General features: G+C 48.6%; 1 protein-coding gene across 1 annotated transcript in view; it reads left to right on the forward strand.

The window, feature by feature from the left end:
• The window catches only part of trpm2 (transient receptor potential cation channel, subfamily M, member 2), a 350,526-nt gene that overhangs the window by 300,857 nt on the left and 21,974 nt on the right, over positions 1–27,695 (forward strand). Inside the window, exons 31-33 of the mRNA XM_072484225.1 lie at positions 8,199–8,285; positions 11,054–11,156; positions 16,162–16,263. Coding sequence (XP_072340326.1) covers positions 8,199–8,285; positions 11,054–11,156; positions 16,162–16,263 — 292 coding nt within the window. The remainder of the gene's footprint in view (positions 1–8,198; positions 8,286–11,053; positions 11,157–16,161; positions 16,264–27,695) is intronic.

Raw genomic sequence — 27,695 nt, forward strand, 5'->3', positions numbered from 1 at the left:
CCGCCTGCACCATCCCTGTAGCCACGTGTTTAAATGCTCTCTCTCCCTATTCCTCATCTCACTATCACGTGGCACGGGCAACAACCCAGAGATAACAACTCTGTTCTAGTTCTGAGCTTCCATCCTAGCTCCCTGAAAGCCTGCCTGACATCCTTGTCCCCTTTCCTACCTATGTCGTTAGTGCCAATGTGGACCACGACTTGGGGCTGCTCCCCCTCCCCCCTAAGGACCCGGAAAACACGATCCGAGACATCACGTACCCTTGCACCTGGGAGGCAACATACCAAACGTGAGTCTCTCACGCTCCCACAAAATCTCCTATCTGTGCCCCTGACTATAGAGTCCCCAATTACTAATGCTCTGCTCCTCTCCCCCCTTCCCTTCTGAGCAACAGGGACAGACTCCGTGCCAGAGGCCCGTACCCCATGGCTTACCCCTGGTAAGTCGTCCCCCCCACAAGTATCCAAAGCGGTATACTTGTTTCTCAGGGGAACGACCGCAGGGGATCCCTGCACTGACTGCTTTTTCCCAGTCCCTCTTACAGTTACCCACCTATCTCCAATCTTTGGTGTAACTAATTCCCTGAAGATGCTATCTATGACCCCTTCTGCCTCCCGAATGATCCGAAGTTCTTCCAACTCCAGCTCCAGTTCCCTAACTCGGTCTTGGAGGAGCTGGAGATGGCAGCACTTCCTGCAGGTAAAATCAGCAGGGACACTAACTGCATCCCTCACGTCAAACATCCTGCAGGAGGAACATTGCACTCCCTTCCCTGCCATTCCTCTAACTTTCTACCAAGATCTGGCTAACAACTAAATTAAATTTTTTATAAAAAATAATAATAATATAATAAAATATGGTACTTACCTCAGACCAATGGGTTTTATTATTAGGTTAGAGGAGGAGGGCGGGTGGGAGACACTACACGTGTAGTGTCTCGGGTTTCCTCTCCATCAGAATTTATTGGCGAGGGTCTTCCCAGGCGTCCGCGGGTCGACTTCCTGTTCCCGCCTAAAACACTAATTTAAAAAAAAAAAAAATTCTCAGCTCCTGCTGAAATTGACTAACCAGCCAGCTCCACTCCCGCCGAAATCGACTGGCCTGCCCCTGCAAAGACAAGTGGACAGGACAAGGACAGACTTACCTCCCAGCAGCCACTTCCGCACTGCTCCTGCTGAAACTGACTCACCAGCTGTTCTCCCGCCGAAATCGACTGGCCTGCCCCTGCAAAGACAAGTGCTTTTAAAGGACAGACTTACCTCCCAGCAGCCACTTCCGCACTGCTCCCGCTGAAACTGACTCACCAGCTGTTCTCCCGCCGAAATCGACTGGCCTGCCCCTGCAAAGACAAGTGCTTTTAAAGGACAGACTTACCTCCCAGCAGCCACTTCCGCACTGCTCTCGCTGAAACTGACTCACCAGCTGTTCTCCCGCCAAAATCGACTGGCCTGCCCCTGCAAAGACAAGTGCTTTTAAAGGACAGACTTACCTCCCAGCAGCCACTTCCACACTGCTCTCGCTGAAACTGACTCACCAGCTGTTCTCCCGCCGAAATCGACTGGCCTGCCCCTGCAAAGACAAGTGCTTTTAAAGGACAGACTTACCTCCCAGCAGCCACTTCCGCACTGCTCTCGCTGAAACTGACTCACCAGCTGTTCTCCCGCCAAAATCGACTGGCCTGCCCCTGCAAAGACAAGTGCTTTTAAAGGACAGACTTACCTCCCAGCAGCCACTTCCACACTGCTCTCGCTGAAACTGACTCACCAGCTGTTCTCCCGCCAAAATCGACTGGCCTGCCCCTGCAAAGACAAGTGCTTTTAAAGGACAGACTTACCTCCCAGCAGCCATTTCCGCACTGCTCCCGCTGAAACTGACTCACCAGCTGTTCTCCCGCCGACATCGACTGGCCTGCCCCTGCAAAGACAAGTGCTTTTAAAGGACAGACTTACCTCCCAGCAGCCACTTCCGCACTGCTCCCGCTGAAACTGACTCACCAGCTGTTCTCCCGCCGAAATCGACTGGCCTGCCCCTGCAAAGACAAGTGCTTTTAAAGGACAGACTTACCTCCCAGCAGCCACTTCCGCACTGCTCTCGCTGAAACTGACTCACCAGCTGTTCTCCCGCCAAAATCGACTGGCCTGCCCCTGCAAAGACAAGTGCTTTTAAAGGACAGACTTACCTCCCAGCAGCCACTTCCGCACTGCTCCCGCTGAAACTGACTCACCCGCCGAAATCGACTGCTTCATTACGACTGAAGTCAGGGCCACTGGTCGGTAGTCATTGAGGCACGTTGCCTGGTTCTTCTTTGGTCCCGGTATGATGGTGGTCTTCTTGAAGCAGGTGGGGACCTTGGAGTGGAGTAGGGACAGGTTAAAGATGTCCGCGAATACCTCTGCCAGCTGGTCCGCGCAGGCTCTGAGTGCACGACCAGGGATCCCGTCCGGGCCCGTCGACTTCCGAGGGTTCACTTTCAGAAAGGCCAATCTGACTTCTGAAGCTGTGATGGTGGGTATGGGTGAATTATGGGCTGCTGGGGCACTCGACAGCGGATTGTTGGTTACCTGCTCGAACTGAGCATAGAATGCATTGAGTTCATCGGGGAGGGGTGCGCTGCTGCCAGAGATACTGTTCGGCTTCGCTTTGTAGCCCGTTATGTTGTTTAGTCCTTGCCAAAACCGCCGAGAGTCTGTCTGTGATTCTAGCTTGGTTTGATATTCTCTCTTGGCATCTCTGATGGCTTTGCGGAGGTCGTACCTGGATTTCTTGTATAGGTCAGGGTCGTCTGCCTTGAACGCCTCAGATCTGTCCTTCAGTCGGGAGCCAATCTCGCGATTGAGCCATAGTTTCCAGTTGGGGAACGCACGTACTGCTTTCTTTGGCACGCAGTCGTCCACACATTTGCTGATAAAGTCTGTGACGGTGGTGGCATACTCATTTAAGTTGGTCGCTGAGTTCTTAAATATGGACAGGTCCACTGTCTCTAAGCAGTCACGTAAGAGCTCTTCTATCTCCTCGGACCAGCACTGCACAACCTTCTTAGCTGGATTCTCCCGCTTGAGTTTCTGCTTGTATGCCGAGAGAAGAAGCACCGTCTTATGGTCTGATTTCCCAAAGTGCGGTCGGGGGATGGAACATGCACCATGACAGCTGGCTGTTCACCCTCCCCCTCCAGAATGCCCTCCAGAATCTTAATTAATTCATTGTAGGCCTTATCCCGGTTTTGCTGGATGGACTAGGTTTTGCAATAGCATAAAAGATTTATACCCTACCGAACTGAAAAATGTAGCAACCTTTCGGCCCTCCGATGTTTGATTAGCTAGTCGATAAAATTGAACTCTCTCTTCATACAAGTTCCAAGTCTCATAGTCTTCATCAAATGCATCAATGGCACCACCTTTGCCCGCCATTTTGTATACCAGTTCCCAGGGTCTATACTTCTTTCAACCTTCTTCCCTTCCATTTCTTTTTTATGTATGAAACAAGAGGTCTCCTAATCCACAATGAAAAATAAAAATGTTTCCTTTTGCCTGGGCTGTGACTTGTCTGATTCAAGTAGTTTTCACAAAATCAGGAAGACTTTTGAATCCCCGTTCCTGCAGCTCGTTTCACTTTGTCATGTGCGCAGTCCCTGCAGCCTGGAGTCTACCCACTTGCAATGGAAAGCTACTTTTTGAAACTTTTGTTCTGCTTACTCAGGGTTTTATTTTCAAACCTTTCTGTATCGGCGGCTTTTCCTTCGATTGATGTTTAAGTCTAATCCTGAGAATCTTCTCCTCCGCTCTCGTCGCCATTTTCACTTTTTTCATCGACAATTTTAGTGCCTCACCACTTTTCTCTTGCCTCAATCCTCATCGCCAGTTTTCTCTTTTGTTATATTCTCAATGTTCCGCAACGAGGAACGATATGGAGGTGCCACACATATGGATTTTTTCCCAAACACAATGCAAGGTTTATTTTGGAGATGTTGCTCATGCATACTACAGGGATATGGTTGATTGGCAGGGAGGGGGGCAGGGAGCCCCCCCAACCAGGCTGGTCATGTGGAATTCGAGGGGGGTGAATGAGTCGGTTAAACAGGGTTAGTGTGGGCAGGGAAGACCCTGCGGGTCAAGAGGGTGTTTTTGGAACGAGGGTGGGGGTGTAGGCGTTGCCGAATATAATGAATTATTCCTGGGCAGCTAACATCGCCATGGTTAGGAAGTGGGTAGTGGGGGAGGAGTCGGTATGGGGGCGATGGAGGCAGCCTCTTGCTGGGGAACGGGTTTAGGGGCATTGTTGAAGGCGCTTTTGCCAATCTCGCTGGCCAGGTACTTTGCGAGCACTGTGGTAGTGTTGGCCTTGAGGGTTTGGGGACAGTGGAGGTAGCATATGAGATTGGAGGGTGCCTCACTGTGGGCATCGATTTGCGACAACCACTGGTTTGCACGGGGGTGGGATGCTGGAAGTGAGCTTTCAGAGGTGGCAGCAGGCAGGGATTGAACGGTTTGGGGACATGTTCGTAGGGGGCAGTTTTGCGAGCTTAGAGGAACTGGACGAGGAATATGAGTTGTTCAGTGGGGATGGGTTTGGGTACTTACAGGTCCAGGCCTTTGTGAGGAGGGAGGTGCCGTCCTTTCCTGGGTTGCCGCCCCTGGAGCTGCAGGATAAGATGCTGTCGAGGGAGGGGGTAGGGGAGGGGAAGGTGTCTGCGGTTTATAAGGATCTGATGGACTGGGAGGGAGCCCGATAGGAGATGTTAAGTGGAAATGGGAGGAGGAGCTGGGGGAAGTGGGGGGGGGGTGTTTGTAGGTGAAGGCCGGGAACGTGGGAAGATGCCCAGCGGAGGGTGAATGTGTCCTCGTCGTGTGCAGTTTAAAGTAGTTCACAGGGCTCATATGGCGGTGGCATGGATGAGGATGTTCTTTGAGGGAGTAGAGGATAGGTGTTGCCGATGCGATGGGAGGCCTGCGAATCATGTTCAAATGTTCTGGGCATGTCCGAAACTGAAGGGGTACTGGCAGGGGTTTGCGGATGTAATGTCGGAGGTTTGGAGTAAAGGTGGTCCCGAGCCCAGGGGTAGTGATATTTGGGGTGTCGGAAGACCCACGAGTCCAGGGAGCAAGAGAGGCCGATGCTTTGGCCTTTGCCTCCCTGATAGCCCGGAGACGGATTTTGCTTGGATGGCGGGACACGGAGCCACCGAAAGCGGGGGTGTGGGTGAGTGACCTGGCGGAAATCCTGAGACTGGAAAAGATTAAGTTCATCTTAAGAGGGTTGGTTGATGGGTTCGCCTGGAGGTGGAAGCCGTTCATCGACTTCTTTAACGAGGATTGAGGTGTCAGCGGGGTGGAGGGGGAGGGAGATAAGGGGGTTAAAATTGGGAAGGCAGGACTGGAGGAGAGGAAGGACAGGGGTGTGGGGGAGGGGGTGATGGTTATTATTACTTTCTACCAGTTTGTTCTTGCTCTTAATTGTTTGTTGTTTATATAAATGCCTAAATAAAATATTTTTTTGTTAAAATGAAGAACATGATTGCACTGGAAGGGATGTAAAGGAGATTCACCAGGATGTTGCCTGGGATGGAAAGTTTCAGCTATGTGGAGAGACTGGATAAGCTGAATTTCTTTTACCTGGAGTAGAGGAGCATGGTAGAGGTGTACAAAATTATGTGTGGCATAGACAGGATAGATAAGAATCGCAACCCCATGACAGAGGTATCTAAGATCAGAGGGTACAGCTCTAAGGTGAGGAGTGGGTGGTTTAGAGGGGACCAGAAGGTGTTGGAAATATGGGCCGGGATTCTCTGAGCTTCCGTGCCAAAATCTCGCTCAGCGCGAGGGCGGAGACTGGGGTCTCAGACCCGCGATCGGCTCCAACGCCGGGAAGCGATTCTCTGCCGACCAGAGAATTGACGCCAGTTGCCCGTGCGCGGTCAACGTGGCGCCACTCACGGTCGACTGGCCGAGATCCTGCCGGGTTCGGCCGGCATGGTTCCCGTATGGTTTCACCCGGCGGGAGCTCGGACTCGCGGCCGCGGTGGCCGTCCTGGTGGGGGGGGGGGGCGGGGGGATTAGACTCCGGGGGAGCCTCCATGACGGGCAGGCCCGCGATCGGGGGCTACTGATCGGCAGGCGCGCGCGATTCGGGGGGGTGCCTATCTTCTTCCGCGCCGGTCCGCTGTGTGGCTCTGCGGTAGCATGCACGGACCCTCGGCCGAGCCCCGCGTCGTCAGCAGGAGCTGCGCGGTGCATGCTGTGGCCCTGCTGTCCCTCTTAAAGTCGGAGAATCACACCGGACTTCTTGAAAAATGTCTGGAGTGATTCGGGGGTGTTTTCCAGCGGGCATGGGGACATAGCCCCATTTTCGGAGAATCCTGGCCATGGAATGTGCTGGCTGAGAGGGAGGTGGAGGCAGGTACTCTCGCAACATTCAAGAAGCATCTGGACGAGCACATAAATCACCAAGACAAAGTAGGCTATGGACCAAGTGCCAGGGGTGGCAATGGCATAGTGATACTGTCACTGGACTAGAGACCCAGAGTTCAAATCCCACCATGACAGATGGTGAAATTTGAATTCAATAAAACTCTGCAATTAGAAATCTAAAGGTAACCATGAGTCAATTGTTTTAAAAACCCATCTGGTTCACTCATGCCCTTTAGAGAAGGAAATCTTTCGTCCTTACCTGATCTGGTCTACATGTGCAGCCAGACCCACATCAACATGGTTGACTCTTCAATGTTCTCAGGGATGGCAATAAATTCTGGCCCAGCCAGCGACGCCAACATCCTATGAACAAATATAAAAAATTAGATTAGTATAAATTGATATGTGAATGTCAGCATAGACATGGTGGGCCGAAGGGTCTGTTTATGTGCTGTATGACTCTATGACTCCGCACTTTTAGACAATGCATTCCAGGTCATCATAACTCACTGAATAAAATAATTGTCTTTATTGTACCTCTGTTTTTGGCAATTCGCTTAATTTTTTTAATACAAATTTAGAGTGCCATTTTTTTTCCAATTAAGGGAAATTTAGCATGGCCAATGCTTTGGGCTGTGGGGGTTGTCATGGGAATGTCCCTTTAAGAAATGTTTGTCTTCTCAAATGGCGGCAGTGATGTCATTGTCTGGGTGGAGCTGGGCGGTGGCTCTGGTTTTTACTTTCGTTTTGAGCTGGAAGCTGTTTGTGACTCTGAGTTTTACCTTCGGTTTAGACAGTTGGAAGCTGTATTCAGACTGCAAGGATCTTGGAGTCTCTCTCTCTGCATGTTAAAAAGATGTCTCCGGATCACTTGATAACTTCAATGTAATAACTGTTCTGGAAGGAATTCAAACCTACTGTTTTGTGGTAAAAGGGATGGTCTGATTTATGGATGTTGTTACTTCAGTGAAACAGTAAAGGGAAGTTATTAAGGGTTAACTATAGAGTACTGTAGCTGTGTGGGGTATTTATGTTTGTAGCTGATAAAAATGTTTACTGTGTGTTTATAAAATGTTAACTGAATTTGTAGAATAAACTTTGTTTTTGAGTAAAAGTGCTTAAGGCCTCTGGGAATAACAGCTGAAAGGCCGGCCCTTGTGCTCCTCATAGCCAAAATCTATAAACAGTTGTAGGTCAGGTGAACTCCATGATATACTTTGCTGTTCTCTAAACCATTGCCCATAACAGGGTGAGACCGACACAGACACGGGGAGAATGTGTAAATTCACACAGACAGTGACCCGGGGCTGGGATCGAACCCGGGTTCTCGGTGCCGTGAGGCAGCAGTGCTAACCACTGCGCCACCGTGCTGCCCTCTCTTCATTTTTTATGCTCTGGTTCCTCACCCTCCTACCAGCGAAATTCATTTCTTGTTATTTACCTTTGAAAACTATTTTAAATCTCTTCGCTTTCTCTGCTCTAAAGGGAATAATGCCAATTTCTTCTCTGTCCACATATCTGTAGTCCCTTTATCTCTGGAACCTTTCGAGTGAAGCTCCTTTGCATGTTAAGGCAGTTTTTATGTGTTGCCAGTGCTCCCCCCTTGTGGGACAGCAGGGTACAGCTTTGACATTCTGGGGCATGTGAGATTGGTGCCTGCTCCTACCACTGAAACAACCATGTGTGTCCTTGCATTTGTATATGGTCCATGTAGCTCTCTTCTGCCAGCACAATGTCTAGTTACTAATGTTCTAGATGTAGCAGCTGTAAACAACTTGTCCATGCATGTTTCAGAAACCCAAAGGGAAGAACCGGACTGGGTGGAAGAGGGAAGCTTTGTTGTTTTGGACCAAACCACGCGGTAGATCCCATCATTACACGGTAAGAAGATAGTCACCGTGACTTGTTTATAAACAGGAACCTTACATGCACTTCAAACCTGGAATATTAGACGGGATTCTCCGACCCCTCACCGGGTCAGAGAATCGCTGGGGGGGGGGGGGGGGGGGGGGGGGGAGGAGAGGGTGCGAATCACGTGAATCGCAGGCTGAATGCCCGCTGGGTTTGGCCGAGTCCCGCCTGCGACGTTCGCGTGTGGTCCTACCTGGCGAGACCACGGTGTTCATGGGGCCGTCCTGGTGTGGGGGAGGGGGGATCCGACTCTTGGGGGGGCGGCCTGCACGATGGCCAGGCCCGTGATGGGGGCCTACCGATCGGCGGGCGGACTTATCCCCGGGGGGCCTATGTTCCTCTGTGCCAGGCCCCTGTAGGGCTCCACCATGTTGCCCGGGTGTCGGCAACCCACGCGTATGCACGAACTCGCGCCAGCCGTGGCACGCATGCGCGGACCCGCGCTGGCTGTGCTGGCGCTCGTATTGGCAGCTGGAGCTGCATGAAGCGCTCCAGTGCTGTGTTGGCGCAGGATCGCTGCTCCTTGGGTCCAGATGACGCCATCGTAAAACGCTCCTTCGTTTACGATGGCGTCAACGCTTAGCCCCATTATCATAGAATCCTGCCCATTGTAGTTCTTACAATACAGATTAGCTCTGGTCAAACTACAGTAAGTAATAAAAGTGCAGTTTGTGATAACCATGTAACTGATCTCTCCTCCTTGATTAGAATCCCACTCTGGGAATTTATTACAATGAGAGGGTTCATGCTCCACTCACGCTGGAACAGGCAATGTGGAGGTTATGGGCATAGGACCAGGTTTCAGTGTGGTATACTCCATACTCGAATTACTTCATGCTCCAGCACATTGTTGGTGTCTTACCCATGCAGCTCTCATCTCCAACTGCTGGTCATCCTGACAGGTCACTCCCATCTCCCTGTTTTGAGAGTATCTTCATTAATCCTAATATCAAACTAAACTTTGAGTAAAGTAAAAGCTTGCTTCAACTTTAGATCAGTCTTGTCCCTTTACAGAAGCTCTTCCCCACATCCAGGAAGCATCACAATATCAGATATTGACCGAATTTTACAGGGACATGGAGGGGAAGGATTGCCAACATAGTATAGGAAGGTGGAAAGTGACACAACATCCTATCGCCATGCCATTAATTTAGAAGCAGGAAAGATGGCAAATGGCCACCTGAAGTCCAATTGAGCCACTTACCTTACTGCGAGAATGCACACCCATCTCTATGTCCTCTTTCTCCAGGTGCAACTCCAACAGTGGCCACTGCTGCAGATGGCATTGCTGAGCCATTGGAGCTGATTGGGGTTAAGTAGTTGTCTTTAATAAGGATGGCAGACCCAGAGGAGCCATTTAATTAGTATCTGCCGGTAAGATAAATGGGAGTGGGCAATCATCCATAATAACGATAATGGATTCAAGTCTGGCCATCTCAGGGAAGAACGTTTGTGTGAGGGGCTGGGCGGAGCTTAGAGAGAGAGAGAGAGACAGAAAATGCTATTTTGAATGGTCATAGGGAGAAGGCTGTGGAAATTGACCAGAGAGGTCATGAATGTTGCCACCAACGCAGTCTTTGGAAAAGGGTTCTGAACCAATGTCTCCAACAGAAGGAAATTTACTTTGTAAATGCAAGTATTAGCTTGGCCTGTCTTTGTAAGTGGCATGAGAGCGGCATGGTTATTATGAGTGATGTTTAATGGGAACTAGTGTATGAAGGTTGAGAAACTGCATGTAATCTGTTAATGTTGGAGCTGAAGTAAAAGATTAAATATTGTTTTCTTTTCTTTTGTTGTAATAAAGTTTGTTTATAAAATAACCAAGCCCTTTTTCTTATATTATCGCTCCTGGAATGAATAAATTTTTCTGCACCACATTAGAACTTTAAAAAGTTATGACATGTGGGCCAGTCTCTTAGCCACTGTTGAGAGCTGACCACCCGTCCGTAACAAGAGTGAGAATGGGCTGTTCATACAAAATAATAAAGAGATGGCAGATGACATGAACATATATTTTGCTTCTGTCTTCACTATGGAGGATACAAGAAACATTCCAGTTATAGCTATAAATCAAGGGGTGGAGGGAGAGAGAGGAACTTGGTAAAATTATAATCAGTAGGGCAACAATACTGAGCAAACTGATGGAGCTGTGAGTTGACAAGTTTCTGGGTCCTGATGGACTTCATCCCTGGGTCTAAAAATAGATGGTAATGAGCCCGTCTGTGAAAATGCTAATTGGACAATAATGGGGCCAGGGCCCAATCAATATATATTCAGGCTCATTGCCTAGCAGTGATCACTGAACCTGGAATTGATCCCGCAATGATTTCCAATAATTTCCTGGTGGTGGGCTCAGTACCAGTCTAAGTGGTGCATCGTCACTCAAAGACCCAGATTATTCAGGGTGAATTCCAACCCAGCAATGCACCACTGATTCTGATTGATTGTCTGAAGCAAAACTACACAGGAAATGTGTGAAATTGCAGTCCTCGCACCGAGCTTTGCTCAACAGGACCACACACTTTATTAAATGGACAACAACTCATCCAAAAGATCAATTACTCTTAGAAGACAAGCTTTGTGCTGGTAAATTCATCAATATTGCATTTAGAGCCTGCCTTGATTCACTAGACATGGACTAGTGGTTAGACAAGGAGTCGGAGTGCTGCAAGGGAATGTTGTAATGATCTGGTATTTTAATGCCACTCAATAAGTCTAATGTTTGCCTTCTATTACAGCCTTAAGAGGAACTCAGATAACTCCCCCGCAGTAAAATGTGGCAAGAAGGTATTGGAGTTTCTTGTTGTCCGGTATCCAGGTGAAGATTGGACCTTACCTGCGGTATGTATCATCCTGTGATGAATGGTACAAGGAAATTAGACAATAGTTATATAGACAGCCAGTTCAAAATCTATATAATACAGTAACAATCTTGTGTACGCATTCACTATCTGTCAACAATTCCATTGCCTCTGCCAATGTTCTTATTTCCTATTGATATTTCTAACCCAAACTTGCCAAGTTAGAATTACACCCAAAGAGAGGTGACCTCATTGAAACATTCAAGATTACAACTGGGCTTGACAGGTTAAACACTGGGACATTATTTCCCCTGAATGGGAAATCAAGACAAGCGGGTCAGTTTCATGGTAAGGATTTGATTTGATTTGATTTGATTTATTGTCACATGTACTAAAGTACAGTGAAAAGTATTTTTCTGCGGCCGAGGGAACGTACACAGTATGTACATAGTAGACAAAAGAATAATCAATAGAGAACATTGACAAATGGTAAAATAGTTTTAGTAGGTCAGAACACTGATAGGAGATAAAAGGGACAGGGAGGGGAGAGAGCTCGCAGAGTCGCCATGCTCTGGCACCATCAGCAAAAACAACCCAAGCCTATCCAAGCTCTCTTCATAACTTAAATGTTCCAGCCCAGGCAACATCCTGGTGAATCGCCTCTGTCCCATCTCCAGTGAAATCACATCCCTCCCATAATGTGGCGACCAGAACTGCACACAGTACTCCAGCTGTGGCCATGTGGCTATCCTTTTTTATTCCTAAACTCTACCCACAAAGCTTCATTTAGCACCAGCGCCAAGATATCATCTCTCAATACTACAGTAATTGACTCCTTAACTAATAGTGCAATGCCTTCCCCTCTTTTGCTCCCTCCCCTGTCCCTCCTGAAGATTCTGTATCCTGGGCTGGTAAGCTGCCAATCTTGCCCCTCCCTCAACCACGTCTCCATGATGGCTACTATATCAGAATTCCATGTGTCAACCCTGGCCCTTAACTCATCCGTTTTACCTATAATACTCCAGGCATTAAAGTAGAGGCCTTTCAGCATTGTCTTACTCTCCTGAAACTTACTACCGCTGTGTTCCCTCTGACCTGATTGCTTTTCTATATTATACTGTGTCCCTATTCTGCAAACAATCTGCATATGGGGCAGCACGGTAGCATTGTGGATAGCACAATTGCTTCACAGCTCCAGGGTCCCAGGTTCGATTTGCGGCTTGGGTCACTGTCTGTGCGGAGTCTGCACATTCTCCCCGTGTGTGCGTGGGTTTCCTCCAGGTGCTCCGTTTCCTCCCACAGTCCAAAGATGTGCAGGTTAAGTGGATTGGCCATGCTAAATTGCCCTTAGTGTCCAAAATTGCCCTTAGTGTTGGGTGGGGTTACTGGGCTATGGGGATAGGGTGGAGGTGTGGACCTTGGGGGAGTGCTCTTTCCAAGAGCCGGTGCAGACTTGATGGGCCGAATGGCCTCCTTCTGCACTGTAAATTCTATGATAATCCCCTCCCCCAGCCAAATTAGTTTAAACTCCTCCCAAAGGCATGAGCAAACCCACTAGCAAGGATGTTAGTCCCCCTCTACATCTAATGGCTTCTCAGTATCCTCATCAAGGTTGTCTGGGGGAGGGCAGCACGGTGGCGTAGTGGTTAGCACTGCCGCCTTACGGCAGGTTGGATCGCTCCCGCCCGCGATGGGCAAACGGACCTGTTTTGCAGGATTTCTTCGGGACCTGGCGGCCTGAATCGGCGGAGGAGACGAAAAGAAGAGGTTTTCCTCCCGGGGTATGGACAGTCGGACCAGAAGTGGTCGAATGGAGCGGCGAAGTTCGAAGCAGGAGCAGCGGGGACCTCTGACCGGGCGGCGAAGCATGGCAGCCAGCAGGGAACAGGGAGCGGAGGCTCACTGGCCAAGGGAGCAGCAGATGGAGTTTTTCCGGAGCTGCTTCGCCGACTTGAAGAGGGATACGTTGGACCCGATGAGGGCGGTGATGGATCGAATGGTCGAGGCGCAGGTGGTCCAAGAGAAGGCGGTCAGGGAGGTCGAGGTGAAGCTCGCCACCCAGGCGGACACAGTAACGGAGCTGGAGCACGAGGTAGAGGAGCTGAACGCCCGCCAGAGGAGGATGCAGGAGCAGCTTGAAGAGCTGGGGAACAGAGCCAGGAGGCAGAACCTGAGGATCGTGGGCCTCTCCGAGGGCTGTGAGGGATCGGATGCGGGCGCATACGTGATGGGTATGCTCGAAGCGCTGATTGGGACCGGAGGCCTTCCCTCGACCCCTGGAGTTGGATGGGGCGCATAGAGCCCCCGCAAGGAAGCCCAGGACGGGTGACCGACCGAGGCCCTTGGTGGTTCGCTTTCACCGGCTTGCCGACAGGGATCGGGTGCTGCGATGGGCCAAGGCGGAGAGGAGCAGCAGATGGGAGAACTGCGAGGTGCGCATCTACCAGGACTTGGGAGCGGAGCTGGCCAAGAGGCGTGCAGGATTCATCAAGGTAAAGGCAGCCCTCTTCAAAAAGCAGGTCAGATTTGGAATGCTGTATCCTGCGAAGCTTTGGGTGACGTTTGAGGAACTTCATTACTACTTCGAGACACCAGAACAGGTTTAGGCCTTTATTAAAGAGAGGAAGCTGGACTTGAACTAACGGACATTTGGTTTGTTTTTCAATGCTCTACAGTGGCGGCGGTCTGTTAACCTAACTTGTTTTGACTAGAAATGGACTGTTATTAAAAGAAGAAGCTGGACTTGAACTAAAGGACTCTAGGCTCACAGAGCTGTTGTGTGGCGGCGGTCCGTTAAATTATCCTGCACTGTAATGTTTTATTTAAGATTGCATTCAGCCGGGACAGAGAACGGGGACTTGAGGGCGCACTGCTTAGGGCGAGTTTGGGAGCTTGCAACGGGGGGGTGGGGGGGGTGGGGGGCCTGCAAAGGGGGTCCCGCGCTTGGTATCTTTTGGCGGGAGACCGGGGCCTCTGATAGGGGGATGGGCTAGGGGCTGGGTAAGGGACTTGAAAAGACACAGGGAGATACAATCAGGTTAATGGGTCTTTGGGGTGTGGGGGGAGGGCCCCAGCATTCGGGCGGGAGACAGCCAGGCGCTAAGGGCAGGGGTCAACTTAGTTAGCGTAGGTCGGGGGGCACCAGGGAGAGTAGGAGAAGGGGCGGGCTAGGGCCAAGCGCGGGGCGGACCTGGCAGGGCAGGCCTCAGGGGGGTCGGGAGGGGGGGCAGCCGTGATGGAGAGCAGAGAAGATTTAAGAGGGTAAGGGGGGGGGGATCAGAAATCCCCGGGGGAGATAGTTGCTTGCAGGAAATAGCATAGGAAACCGACAGCAGCAGCACCCGGGGGGAGGGGAAGTGGGGGGGGGGGGGGGGGGCGGGGGGGTTAGAGCCACATTAGGTTAGTTGAACACGTGGGGCATGGGTAAATAGAGCTGGTTGGGGAAGTGCTTTATTAATATGTTTATTCTCTCCCACTGTTCGTTTTCAATATGTTAAGGCTTTTGTATATGGCCTTTTTTTTCTCTGTAAATGTTACAAATCTGTTTTAAATAAAAAATTTCAACAAAAAAAAGAAAAAGCACTGCCGCCTTACGGCGCCGAGGTCCCAGGTTAGATCCCGACCCTGTGTCACTGTTCATGTGGAGTTTGCACATTCTCCCCGTGTTTGCGTGGGTTTTGCCCCCACAACCCAAAGATGTGCAGGGTAGATGGATTGGCCACCCTAAATTGCCCCTTAATTGGAAAAAATGAATTAGATACTCTAAGTTTAAAAATAAAGGTGGTCTGGGGGCTGGGGTGGTTGCAGTGGGCCTCTACCTTTTCCTGCTGGTGCCAGTGAGATAGAGAAGAAATACTGAGTGATTAGCTGCGTAGTCATCAACAAGGCTAAGCACTCAGTTTTGGCATGTGTCCAATGGTTCTCACTGGCTTAGGAGACGTCAATGTCACCCTTGGTACAGGCAGAGTCCTTGTGCTTTTCGTCCAGTTCTACGACCTGCTTTTCACATATAGTGAGTGGCCTAGGCTTAGGTATTCGCCCCTCCAGTCTGGCATCTCTCGCCGTTGTTATGGGTGAACTTATCTTGCATAAAAAGTTGTGGACAGACTGTGATGAATGCCAACGCAGATGAAAAGGTTGCCTAACTTCTGAGTGCTGATTGAACCTCACTAGGGTTTGACGAAATAAGCTGTGCAGAATGTCAGAAGAGGCAACAATATCAAAGTGTGTGAGTTGGTGATGTCTGTTTTGATGATTAGTGTGTGAGATCTGTTATGACCCCCTGGGCTAGTGCGTGGTCAATTGCAGCCCCACCTGACCGGAATTGCAACACAGTCAAAATTACCTATTCATTTTCAGAAAACACCCAAAGTCTTTGGTCTTTGGCTGCCCAATAAGTACAGTTACCAGGTTTGTAAATTTAAACACAATTATTTTTTATTAATAATAACTATAATTAAATCGGCAACAAATACAACAGGTTAACTATTACTTAATTCCTAACTCCCCCCCCCCCTTAACTCGCCCCACCCTCTATACACACACACAAGACAGACAATCACAGAGGGGAAAGAGGGTTATAAAAGGAAATAATACAAAAAATAAAAAGGATTAAAGTCTCTTAACGGGAAAACACAGAGGCCCGTTTTAGGCGTGTTTAGCGGGGTGTTTCTTGGTGCCTGCAACCTCAGCAAGGAATGCCCCACTGAGGCTACACTTACTCCATTTCCTGGTTATGAATGGCGGAAAACAGGCCACTTATCCTGCCCATCGTCATGCTTCATCACCAGAGGGGGACGTTCCATCCAGAGAGTGGAGGAGGGGGAGAGAAAGAAAAACATTATTGAAAGAGAGATATTGCTCTATTCTCAAATAGCCTGAATTTGCAGATTTGCAGAGAGGAGCTGATTCCTTAGGTGAGGTACTGTAGAGCTACTGCTGACCATGGAATCCAGCAGAAGTCAAAAGCTGCAGGAGAGATAAGTAAAAGACAAGAGATAATATATGTTCAATAAACAAAGTGCCTCTGTTTACTTTTTCTTCAGGGAGTCCTGCACCACGGAGAGACATTCCCAAAGAAGATGAAGGTCATTTTAAACCCAAAGATGCTTAACATGTTTCAGAAACTTCGAGAAGAAGCTGTTGAGGTTGGAGCTAAATTTTGTGCTAATTAGTTTGAAGTGTGATGTTCCACTGGGTGTATTCACACAGCCAATGTGAGAAAATGCTTTCACCATACAAAATAATGCCTAGAGTTCAGAGTCAGGATCTAAGCACACCTTGTTTTTGGAATCTGTGTAGGCTTCATATGCCTTTTCCATTCGATGTTTAGCATTTCCTTGACGAATGCTATATTATTTGTGCAATGTGAACCTGCTGATTGTGTCATGTATTTAGAAATGTGGTTATAAGCCCTCTGAAAGAAATGGAGCAACAGATGAGGAGACACTTTTCCTCTGATGGTGATGTGTCTCTGGAATCCTATTCCTCAAAAGACAGTGGAATCAGAGTCTTTGAAGGCAGAGTGAGATAGATTCTTGATTAACAACCTTGATTTGAAAGGTTATCGAGGGCGAGGCCGGAATGTGGCGTTGAAGTTACGATCAGATCAGCCATGATCTTATTGAATGGCTGAGCAGTCTTGAGGGGCCGAGTGGTCTACTCCTGCTCATAACTTATATGTCCCTGTATGCAGGATCTCTTATTTTTCAAATAAGAGATGTGGGTCCAGTGGTAGCGCGAGATTGAGTTTTATTGCAAAAATCCTAGTAAATACACTTCAAAAACTACAAAAATACAAAACAAAAGAAACAAAAGCCCAGCGGGGCAAAAGGAAGAAAACACTGGAAAGAAAGCAAAGGTGAAGAGAGCGGGCAACACGTGCAGCAGTAACTTTATACCGGTATGGTTTAATACTGCTCCCCTCTCTGCTCCCTATAGGTTTACAAGTTTTGAATTGCGACTTCTGAATAGTGGTCTTTGCCATCAATCACATTAGTGTCTGACTTACTGGTTGTACTCACTTTGTTAAATTGTTGCATCTGCAGTCTGGGTTCTATAAAACTGATGTGTTCCCACAGTATACTTTCCCACAGACACACTATTTTGGAAATTTCTCTATGATATCTCCTTTGATTCTTCCAAAAATTCAAAAAGAATGAATCAAATAAAAGCAAGCAAGCAGGAAATAACGAAGAGAAACACATTCACAGATGCCTTTGATGGTCCCTTTGTTTAGGAACAGCCATCAACACTGGAATGTACAAGCCAATAAAGTGTTGCAATCCTTTAAATACAGTAAGCATACTTATTAAGCAAAAGAGGATGATAGGTTGTCTTGAGAGACATAACCTTAGCAGGGACTTTGGTTAGCCATTTATGTAGCCACTTAATAAGCATAAAAACACAATACACAGTGAGAATGAAAATGAAAAATAAGATCAAGCCCTGAACTAAAAAGGTTCCCATTGAGCCCAGCCATCCAGATGCCCAACTCCACAAGCTGTTTGCTGGCGGTTGTTTGAGTTTCTTTATCTCCGTCTGGATGTGCTTCCCCAAAATTAGTAATTTCCTCAGAGTTGTCTGGAATATAGGTGCAGCACTCTATCAGGGTGCAAGTTCCACCCTTTTCAGCAAGAACATAGTCACACAAGTCCAGAGCCATGAGGTTCTGCAGGGACACTGTACGAATGGCAAACATTTCTGCATTTATTTTATCGAGGGTGTCAGCGGTGTCATTACCCACCTTTTCCAGAACAGATGTTATGTTAATAGACTCTCTCACCAGCTTAGCAGTCCCATAAAAAGGGACCAGTATGGAAAAGAATCTTTCCATCTCCATAATAGCCGCCTAATCCGAGGTTCTTTGAGAGAGGAAGAATGGCGAATAAAGGGAACAATATACCCCAAGTAGCAAGATCCTGTCCAGGAGTGTGGTAGCCCGGGATAGGCCCTGTAGCCACAAATAAAGTAGAACCATTATAAGAGTCGAAGCGGGCCACCGCTTCGGGATATCAGCACTCTGAAAAGAAGCTTCCGTCGGTCATGTTGCAAAGACCTGTCTCAAGAGACGCATCTTTTGACCATCCCTTAGTAACAGTTCGCCCATTAGCTGTAAAACCTGTTGCTCGTTTTAGCCTTAGTTTAATTGCTCTTATTCTGTCACCTTTGCTCTTGAGTCGCCAGGTATCTTTCTGATACCGCCACGTGGTTTAAGTCCGAGTAATGATTAATAATCCAACACACCGCTTAGTAAGAGTTAAATTAATGCTCATTTATAATAAACAGTAATTAATACTTATACATTAATTCTACTTCTAAGCTACTTCCTACAACTAACAGGCCAATACTTAACTTTGGAAATGGCCCACCAGGTCAGGGAAACGAATGGCCTTTTGTATGGGTTCTGAGCCTGCGGGATTCAAAGCTGATACAGGTCGATAGTCAGGAGTGCCTATCTCGTAGCGAGCGTTGGAGTAAGACTTACGTTTCTCGCGGCTGTGCAGAGGGTCTCGAAGGGTATGAGAGGTGAAGGGAAGAAGGGTCGATTTGAACTTGGCCCCTATTCTTATAGTCCCCAGGGGCTTCCCACCTCTCAAGGCGGACCTTGTACCTGGTTCCAAGTGATTGGACTTGGTCCCAATCACTTGGTTCGATATTCTCCAATGCTGGAGCGAGTCCTTGATCGAGGGGTGGTCTTTTACCTCTCTTTGTGTCAGCTCCTGCTGGCGCCGAAAAGTCTGGGTCGGCTTAGTGTTACTAATTTGTAGCATATTGTTCACGGGATTGCTACTTTATATGCAGATGGCTGGGGTGTTGTTATGTTGATGGCTGCAGGTATCGATACGGTCTGGCTTCCCCAGAGGCGAATACACTGTTTTACCTGCAGCTGTCTGTTTGAGTCCTGTTGGCTGATTTTCCCATCAGCCTCTTCCATTCGCCATTTTAAATCTGGGTTTGGCCATTCTAATCGGGAGTTAGCCATTTTACATGGCTACATACCCTCCTTGTGATCCTAACGCGAAGCGTGAAGGATCACATCATTTTTGTTACTTTCCATTTCCTGACCGGGGGGGACACCTCCTACATGGCCTCTGCACTGACCATAGCTCGGCACAAAAATTTTTAACTAACAATTCTAAGGGCGCTATGTCAGACAGGGACATGCATTACAAAACAACAAACTTGGAACCTCTAATTTATCCTTAATATACTACACTCGCTAAACATTCCATTATCCTACTTTCCTCAATCATACAACAAAATCACAGCATTTCATACAATCTTTCCTGGCTTGGCAGTCAAGCTCAGGATAATACAATTTTTTTTTTGCTCATGAAAAAGTTATTTTTACATCTCTTTATTTACAACAACAACAATAAACGCAGGTGAATGCACTTTATTATTTTATTATAGATCGCGGGGGTCGGGGGTCTGGTCGTAACCGAATATAGGGGATCTGATCCTATATACCGGGGTTCGAGCGCGGTAGGCTCTCCTTCTCCATTTACGTAGGCGCATAGTCTGCAGTACACAGCAGAGTATCGCCAATGCTAACAGTGTTTCGATGACATAGGACAGGGAGTACCAGGTTATGAACCTGGCACACTAGGATGATGTAGTGCCGCTGGTGACTGGGCTCTGGGTACTGCAGGGCAGTGAAACATTAACGGCTGGGGGGTTTGAAGTCATGGGGTTCGCGTTCACGCGCAACCAAATGTCCAAAAACAGTATGTTGATCACGATGAAGGAAGTCCTCATGGCTGTCTTCTTTCCTTCTCTTTCTTGTCTTCTCTTTATTTTCTCCGGTCCTGGAACTTCTGGAGTTCTGTAGAAACAAGCATAGTGTCTGGAACTATCTTTATTTAATATCTGGTATGCTAGTGTGTCTGTCCTTTGGTGCCAATTATTCCCTTTATAATTGGTCACTATGTGTGACTCCCTCATTTTTTTTTTCAAGAAACAAATTTTAGGACATGGCACACTTCCCAATCATGAACCAGTGCTGATTTACCATCCAAATGTTCCAGGATGTAAATAGCAGATGGCGGGCAACCTAAAGGTTCCCTAAACAAACAAAACTTTTTTTGAAATGAATAATGTCAAAATGAGGTGAGTATGGGCCGCGACGGGTTAGATTTGGATGGAGTCTCCGGGTAGGACGGCTACCAATGCCGTATCTCCCCTACCCGAGCGTGATTGACCAGCGGGGGGGGTCCCCAGGCAGGGCGGGTCTCACGCCGTTTCTCCACTGCCTGAGCAACCGACAAGAACGGGCAAAAATGTAGTCATCGTGGTGGGGCTGCCGTAGTGGTTCTATCCTTTGAACCAGAAGGGCAGTTACGATCGGGCGTCTGATACCCGAACAAGTATCAGCTGAAAAGCTAGTTCCTCTGAACAAGCGTGTGGTCTCTTGACCAGAATCTGCAGATTAGCTGGTTCCGCTGAACAAGCGTCTGGCAGCGGTGGGTCTCTGAGGGCAAGTCCTCAGAGGTTTCGGCCGAATGGGCATGTGGCAGTGAGAAAAATTCTCCTGTCGGACATACAACATTGAACAAACTTACAAACAACATAAAACATTCTGCAGGTTCCATCAGGAAGGACAACACTTTTCCCAAGCGGTTCCTTTTAAAACATCATCTGGACACCTCAGTTCTCGGTTGCGAACAGGGTCGCAAAGGGGTTGGCGGCTTGGGAGTCAGACCCGAGGTCGTCAGCTTCTCCCAGGTGCCAAACTCTTCAGTGTATCAGGGCTGAAAGGGCTGCATGGTGTGAGTTGGGGTTGCTCTCGTCGTTTCGGACGAGTCGGTATGAGTTGTCACGGTGCCAATAATTGGTGTCTAGGTGGCTGGGGACAAAATCGGGGTCGTCAGTGTGGTTCGGTGGTCGGTGGTGGGGTTTATTTAGAAAAGTGATCAGGTGGGGATCACTTGGATCGTAGTCGGAGTCGTTGGGTGTGGGTCCGGTTGCATGGGGATAGTAGGGAGGCGTGCTGTGGCTATCGTCAGAGTCACAGTCGCTGTCTCTGCTGCTGCAGTCTGTGGGCATTCGGGGGCGGAGTGTATATTTCGGGGGTGGAGTCGAGGTCAAGTCTGTGGCTGGGCTGGACGTGGTGGGGGTTGGTCGGGTTACGTTGGCTATGGGCGGGGTGTGGTCTGCTGCGTCAAGCATGACGTGGTGTGCGTGGTTCGACTGTGTTCCATAAACCTTCAACCTTACCATTGGGGTACTTGATTTTGTAAACGGATGGGCTTACTTTGACCGCAATAGAATACAGACCCAAGTATTTAGGTGACAGGAATGTGCTGGGGTTATATACAGACAGCATCACTTGCTGTCCAATACTATACTCAGTCACATGCACTGTCTTGTCAAAACAAGCCTTGCTCTGTTTCTTTCTGGTGCCCAATTTTACTGCGGCTGCTAACTGAGCCGTTTTAACATTTGCAACTAATTGCTCCACGGCTTTCTCATGTGTGAGGGCCGTTACTTCGGGGCTGGTCAGGTCCAAACCTAACAAGTATTCTGTGCCTTTCATGGGGCGTCCGGTCATGAGAGTGTGTGGGGTGTAACCTGTGGATGTAGAAATAGTGTTACGCAAAAACATCAGCGCAAAAGTGAGGACTGAGTCCCAAGTGGTGTTGTTCTGCTGGACCATTTTTCTGAGGGTGGTTTTTAGGGTCCGATTCATGCGCTCCACGATACCACTCGACTGTGGGTGGTATGCAATGTGAAATTTTTGGGTGATGCCAAATATCGTGAGGACGTTCAGCATGACACGTCCCGTAAAATGAGAACCTTGGTCCGATTCAATGCTGCAGGGGAGTCCCCATCTTGTAAAGATGTGGTGGGTTAAAATCTTGGCTGTGATTTTTGCAGTGTTTGTGCGGGCTGGAAATGCTTCCACCCATTTTCTGAATCTGTCTATGACCACAAGTACATATTTATAGCCATTCCTGCAAGGGGGCAATGGACCAATAAAATCAATCTGGAGGTTAGTCCAGGGGCCATTAACTGGTCGGGTGTGGCTGAGTTGGGCCTTTTTGGCATATCTGTCGGGGTTATTCTGCGCACAGATAAGACAATTTTCTATGTAATGGCTTACATCTTCCTCCAAATTTGGCCACCAACAAAGCTGTTTGAGATGGGCTGTAGTGGGGTCGATTTCTTGATGTCCATGACCATTCATGGAACAAACAAATCAATTGGTTCCTGTCCTGTTCAGGAACCACATAAAGGGTGTCCTTTAACACCACACCGTCATGTGTGGTCAGAGCATTTTTAAACCTCTCGTAGGAGGCGGGATACTTTCCTTTTACAATCTCCGAGAGATTGCTGTCCTGCTTCTGGGCCTCTACTAGATCCTCGATTCTAGTCTGTGTGACCTGAACTACACTTACTGGCGCGCTTTGGGGGGGTTTCCAAAAATACCCATGTCTGGAACCTGCCTTAGCCAGTGCGTCGGCTTTTACATTTCCAGGGTGGGAGGAACGATGGTGGCTGCGGACTTTTATGATCCCAAAAGTCCTGTTCTGGGCTTTTTCTAAAATATGGCGTAGTAATGGGGCTGAGAGGAGGGGTTTCCCATCTGCGGAAACAAATCCTCTTGCTTCCCACAGGGGCAGAAATTCCGTGAGGCTGTTACAGACATAGAGGCTGCCCGGGTATATGTCTGCTGGGCTGGGGAAGGAATCTGGGTGCTCAGCTATGTATGCAATGGCCGCAAGCTCTGCTGCCTGCGCGCCTAAGTGTCCGTATAGTTTCAACGATATTTCCTCGAAGGCGCGTCCCTGCGCGTCCTCAACATAGATCCCGCAACCTGTTATGCGCTTCCCATCTAAGACTGTGGAAGATCCATCCACATAAATCTTTATGGGCTCACACGTGTCCGTGTGCGGGGGGCTCTGAGATGAATTTCCTATCTTTCTGGGGGGTGTTTGAGCAATAAAGGGGCCTGTATTGTGGTGTGGAGAGATAATATCACATTCATGGGGGGTTCCGGGGTACTGTAAATTGTCGGCTAAGTAGGTGTGTGTCTTTGTCCTTTTTACTGTGATGTCCCGTCCCTGCAAGAGAAGGGTCCACCTGGCTGCTCTTATTTGGCTTACTGTACCGTCCTTGAGTCGTCCGTCCAGTAAAGGTTGGGTGGGGGTGTGTTCGCTCAGAATTGTGATGGGGTTCAGTCCGGTAATATATGAAAAGTACTGGACTGCCCAGAAAACTGCGAGCAGGAGCCTCTCACAGGCTGAAAATCCCTGCTCCACAGCATCTAAAAGTCAAGAGGCGTAAGCCACGGGTCTTAACTGGTCGTGCCGTTCCTGGAGGAGCACGGCTGAAAGGGTGCGGTCTGTGGTCGCTACCTCTATGGCGTAAGAGGAAAGCGGGTCTGGAACTTGTAGTGCGGGGGCTGCTATGAGTGCCTGTTTTAAAGAGTCCACAGCATCCGTATGCTGCGGAAGCCATTCCCAGGGTGCTCCCTTCTTTAGGAGGTCTGAGAGGGGTGCTGCCTTGCTGGTGAAACCGTCAATGTGGTTTCGGCAGTCGTCAACCAGTCCTAAAAATGACTGGAGGGCTGAAACGTTCTGGGGAAGGGGCAATTTAGCGATCGAGTCAATCCTTTTATGCTCGTTCTCGCGTTTACCGTGCGTGATAATTGTTCCCAAATATACCACTTTTTCTTCAAAATCTGGGCCTTTTTGGGGTTGACTTTACAACCAATTGAATGTTATAGTTCCAGGAGTTCGGACAGAAGCTCAATGTGCTCTTCCTTAGTGTGTCTGCAGTAGTAGATCGTCTACATGCTGAACCAGACATTCGGGGCGAGAAAATGTTGCTAATCCATTTGCCAGCTGTCGGTGGAAAATGGAGGGGGAATTGTGGAATCCTTGTGGGAGGCATGTCCACGTGTACTGCTGTGCTTTAAAGGTGAAGGCAAATTTGTACTGGCAAGCTTTTGCCAATGGAATGGACCAGAATCCATTACTGATGTCCAAAACCGTGAAGTAGCGGGAATTGAGTCCCTGCTTGAGCATGGTCTCGGGACTTGTTGCTACGGTGGGGGCTGCTGCGGGGGTGACTTTGTTGAGTTCCCGATAATCAATGGTCATTCGCCATGATCCATTGGGCTTTCTCACTGGCCAAATCGGGGCATTATTAGTGGAGGCTATTGATCTAAATACACCCTGCTCTAATAAGCTCTCTATTACTTTTGAGATTTCTCCCTCTGCCTCTTGGGGAAATCCATACTGTTTTTGAGGTCTAGGGTCAGGTCCTGTTACTTGTACGGAGCCAGTCATCCGTCCACAGTCGTGCTTGTGGGTCGCGAATGCTGCCCTGTTCTTTTGCAGGACTGCCCTAACCTGCTTGTCCGTACTAAGCGTGGTCTGGTTGAACCAAAATTCGCCTACGGCACTAATTCTGTTCATATATTCGCCTATGTTGAGCGTTGCGGGGGCTCTAGCGGATTTTGTCATCTTCCAGACACACTGGTTGACTGGATCGAATGAAAGGTGGTGGGAATTCATGAAGTCAATTCCCAGAATGTGTTCTGCTGTGTGGGGCAGGTCTGCTAAAACTACGGGGTGTTTGGTGGTGATGGTTCCGATCTGGATGGGTACGGGGGGCTGTGATGTGTCCCTGCTGTGAGTGGCCTGTAAAGCCACTGAGGGTGATAGTGGCTGTAGTGGGTCACGTGTCTTTTTGAAATACGGTGGAGGAATTTATGGTGGTGTGTCCCAAAGAAATTCGATAGGCTGTCCCCTAATTTTTGCTGCGACTACGGGTCGTCCTGACCTATCCCAAAGAGTGTTGCAGACCCAACAGGGGGAGCCCGTACACCGTCAGTCCGTTCCGGTCAAGTCCGTCTGATCCGAACGGGCGCTAACGCTATGGATGGGCTCTGTCTTTTTCTTACTCAGAGTGCCCGTCTGCTGGGCTCTCTGTGGCTTTTTAGGGGCATTGCACTCTTTTGCGAAATGTCCCAACTGTCCGCAGTTGTAACACTCTAGTGACTTGGGTGGGGGGTTGTTCTTTCCCTCATTTACCCAGGCAGGGTTATGATGTGTTGCTTTTACTGCCTGCATGTCTGCAGCGGCCTGCTTTTCTTTGGTGTTTTTAACGGTGGGTTTGCTCTGAACAGATTGTTCCCAAACGCGGGACAATCTTTTCACCACCCACTTCTCGTTATGGGCCTCTTCTGAGGGATCATAACTAGTACAGGCTTTCTGTCCTGCATCTGTGGCATGGGAGATAAGGGTGTGGGTCCATTTGGCCATGTTGTCTGGGGACAAATGGGCATGGTCTACGTCTCCGAAGACTGCTGCGAAGTGAATCCACAGGCGTCCAGCGAACGCTGTGGGGTGCTCAGATTTCTTCTGCCTACATTTATTGAGGCCATCTACGGGGTCACCCCAGTTATACCCGATCGCATCCAGGATCGCGGTATGCATTTCTGCAAGGATGCCTCCTCCTACGTTCTGTGGGTTGGGAAGGGCTGCTGCTACCAATGGATCTAAACTTAAAACCATGAGCTTTACATGATCTCTCTCGTCCAGGACGTACATGTGCGCCTGACGTCTAACTGTGGCAAAGAAATGGTGGGGGTCTGAGTTGGCTAGGAACGGTGTGATCTTCTCGCACGCATCCATAATTGGGTCACTGTTAAGGGGGTGTTATATAGATATTCCGCATCGTCCGGTGTGGCTGTGCGGTGGGTGGTTACAGGGTTCATTGGAGCCTGAACTACCTGCTGTGTGGGGGGTTGGGGTGCTTTTCTCTTTTGGGTCTTTCCCTGCGCTCATGTTCCCTGAACATATCTCTGTGCTGTTTCTTGTAATTCTTCCCAATCAGGGCCGTCTTCCTGGTCTAACTTTTCCCCAAAGGTTTCCTGAAAACCTTTCTGAACAGAAAGCAGTGAGTGCAGCTCTGCAATCTGCTTCCGGCACTTTGCATGATCTATGGTGCTCTGTCTTTGTTCTGTGGTGGCAGCGTGGAGTGCTCTTAAGCCTGCCTTGAGATCACTACACTGTTTCTGTAGCGTCTCTACCTGTTTTTCTGTCTCTTTTCTTATCAGGACTGCACGTTGTGTGTCCTGATAGGCCTTTTCATACTGTGACTGGAAACTGCTTAAATGCGCCAGACAAGACTGGTGACCCCGTTTGGCGTCAGCCACCTCTTCATCCTTTGCTGCCAATTTCCTCCTTAATTCTAAATTCTCTTTTTCAACTTTGCTTACATCGACTTTACTCATCCGATGTATGCCCTCAACTTCTTTGCGGAGCGTCTTGACGACCTCCTCTGTGCCTCGCAATTGTGCCAAACAGGACACGATTGCCATCGGCTTGCGAGCTTTTCCCAAGCTCTTTTTGTGTATCTCACTCAGGTTCTCCCACCAAGTATGCCCTATATTTCCGGGACCTGATTCCTCATTATCGCAGAAATCATTCCACAGGGGCCATCCTTTGCCCTTGAGATATTTCTGGATTTCCTCTTCCCAAATGGGACACTGTCCCACCCTACTGCTGCTGGTCGCTGTGACCGCAAATTCCTCAGGGTTCATGAGGCGCTGCATTGCCTGCATGGCCACCTTTCCTATCCGACTGCTTCTTCTAAATTTGGAACAGGGGGCTAAGGGAGTGTTGTAAATGCGGGTACGGCTTTCGCTATTTTCCAAAAATACAGACTTCCGACTGTTTTGACGCAACAAAAATCTATCAGTTTTACCTTATAGCCTGTTAGTTACGCATGCATACACACACTTCCGAATTATGACTATTGATCAGAACCGCTTGAACACTTGTGGTTTTCTGTTTCCAATTGGGTTTCTAATTCAAATTTCTTGGGTTCTCCCGGAGTGGTTTTCCACTTCTAGATCGGGTCCCGTCAGGATGTCGCCAAAATGTTGCTCGTTTTAGCCTTAGTTTAATTGCTCTTATTCTGTCACCTTTGCTCTTGAATCGCCAGGTATCTTTCTGATACCGCCACGTGGTTCAAGTCCGAGTAATGATTAATAATCCAACACACTGCTTAGTAAGAGTTAAATCAACAATCAATGCTCATTTATTATATACAGCAATTAATACTTATACATTAATTCTACTTCTAAGCTACTTCCTACAATTAACAGGCCAATACTTAACTTTGGAAATGGCCCACCAGGTCAGGGAAACGAATGGCCTTTCGTATGGGTTCTGAGCCTGCGGGATTCAAAGCTGGTACAGGTCGATAGTCAGGAGTGCCTATCTCGTAGCGAGCGTTGGAGTAAGAATTACGTTTCTCGCGGCTGTTGCAGAGGGTCACGAATGAAGCGGAGAGGAGAAGAAGGGTCGATTTAAACTTGGCCCCTATTCTTATAGTCCCCAGGGGCTTCCCGCCTCTCGGGGCAGACCTTGTACCTGGTTCCAAGTGATGGGACTTGGTCCCAATCACTTGGTTCGATATTCTCCAATGCTGGAGCGATTCCTTGATCGGGGGGTGGTCTTTTACCTCTCTTTGTGTCAGCTCCTGCTGGCGCCGAAAAGTTTGGGTCGGCTTTGTGTTACTAATTTGTAGCATATTGTTCACGGGATTGATACTTTATATG

The sequence above is a fragment of the Scyliorhinus torazame genome, chromosome 2, assembly GCF_047496885.1.
Source record: "Scyliorhinus torazame isolate Kashiwa2021f chromosome 2, sScyTor2.1, whole genome shotgun sequence".
Taxonomy (NCBI): domain Eukaryota; kingdom Metazoa; phylum Chordata; class Chondrichthyes; order Carcharhiniformes; family Scyliorhinidae; genus Scyliorhinus; species Scyliorhinus torazame.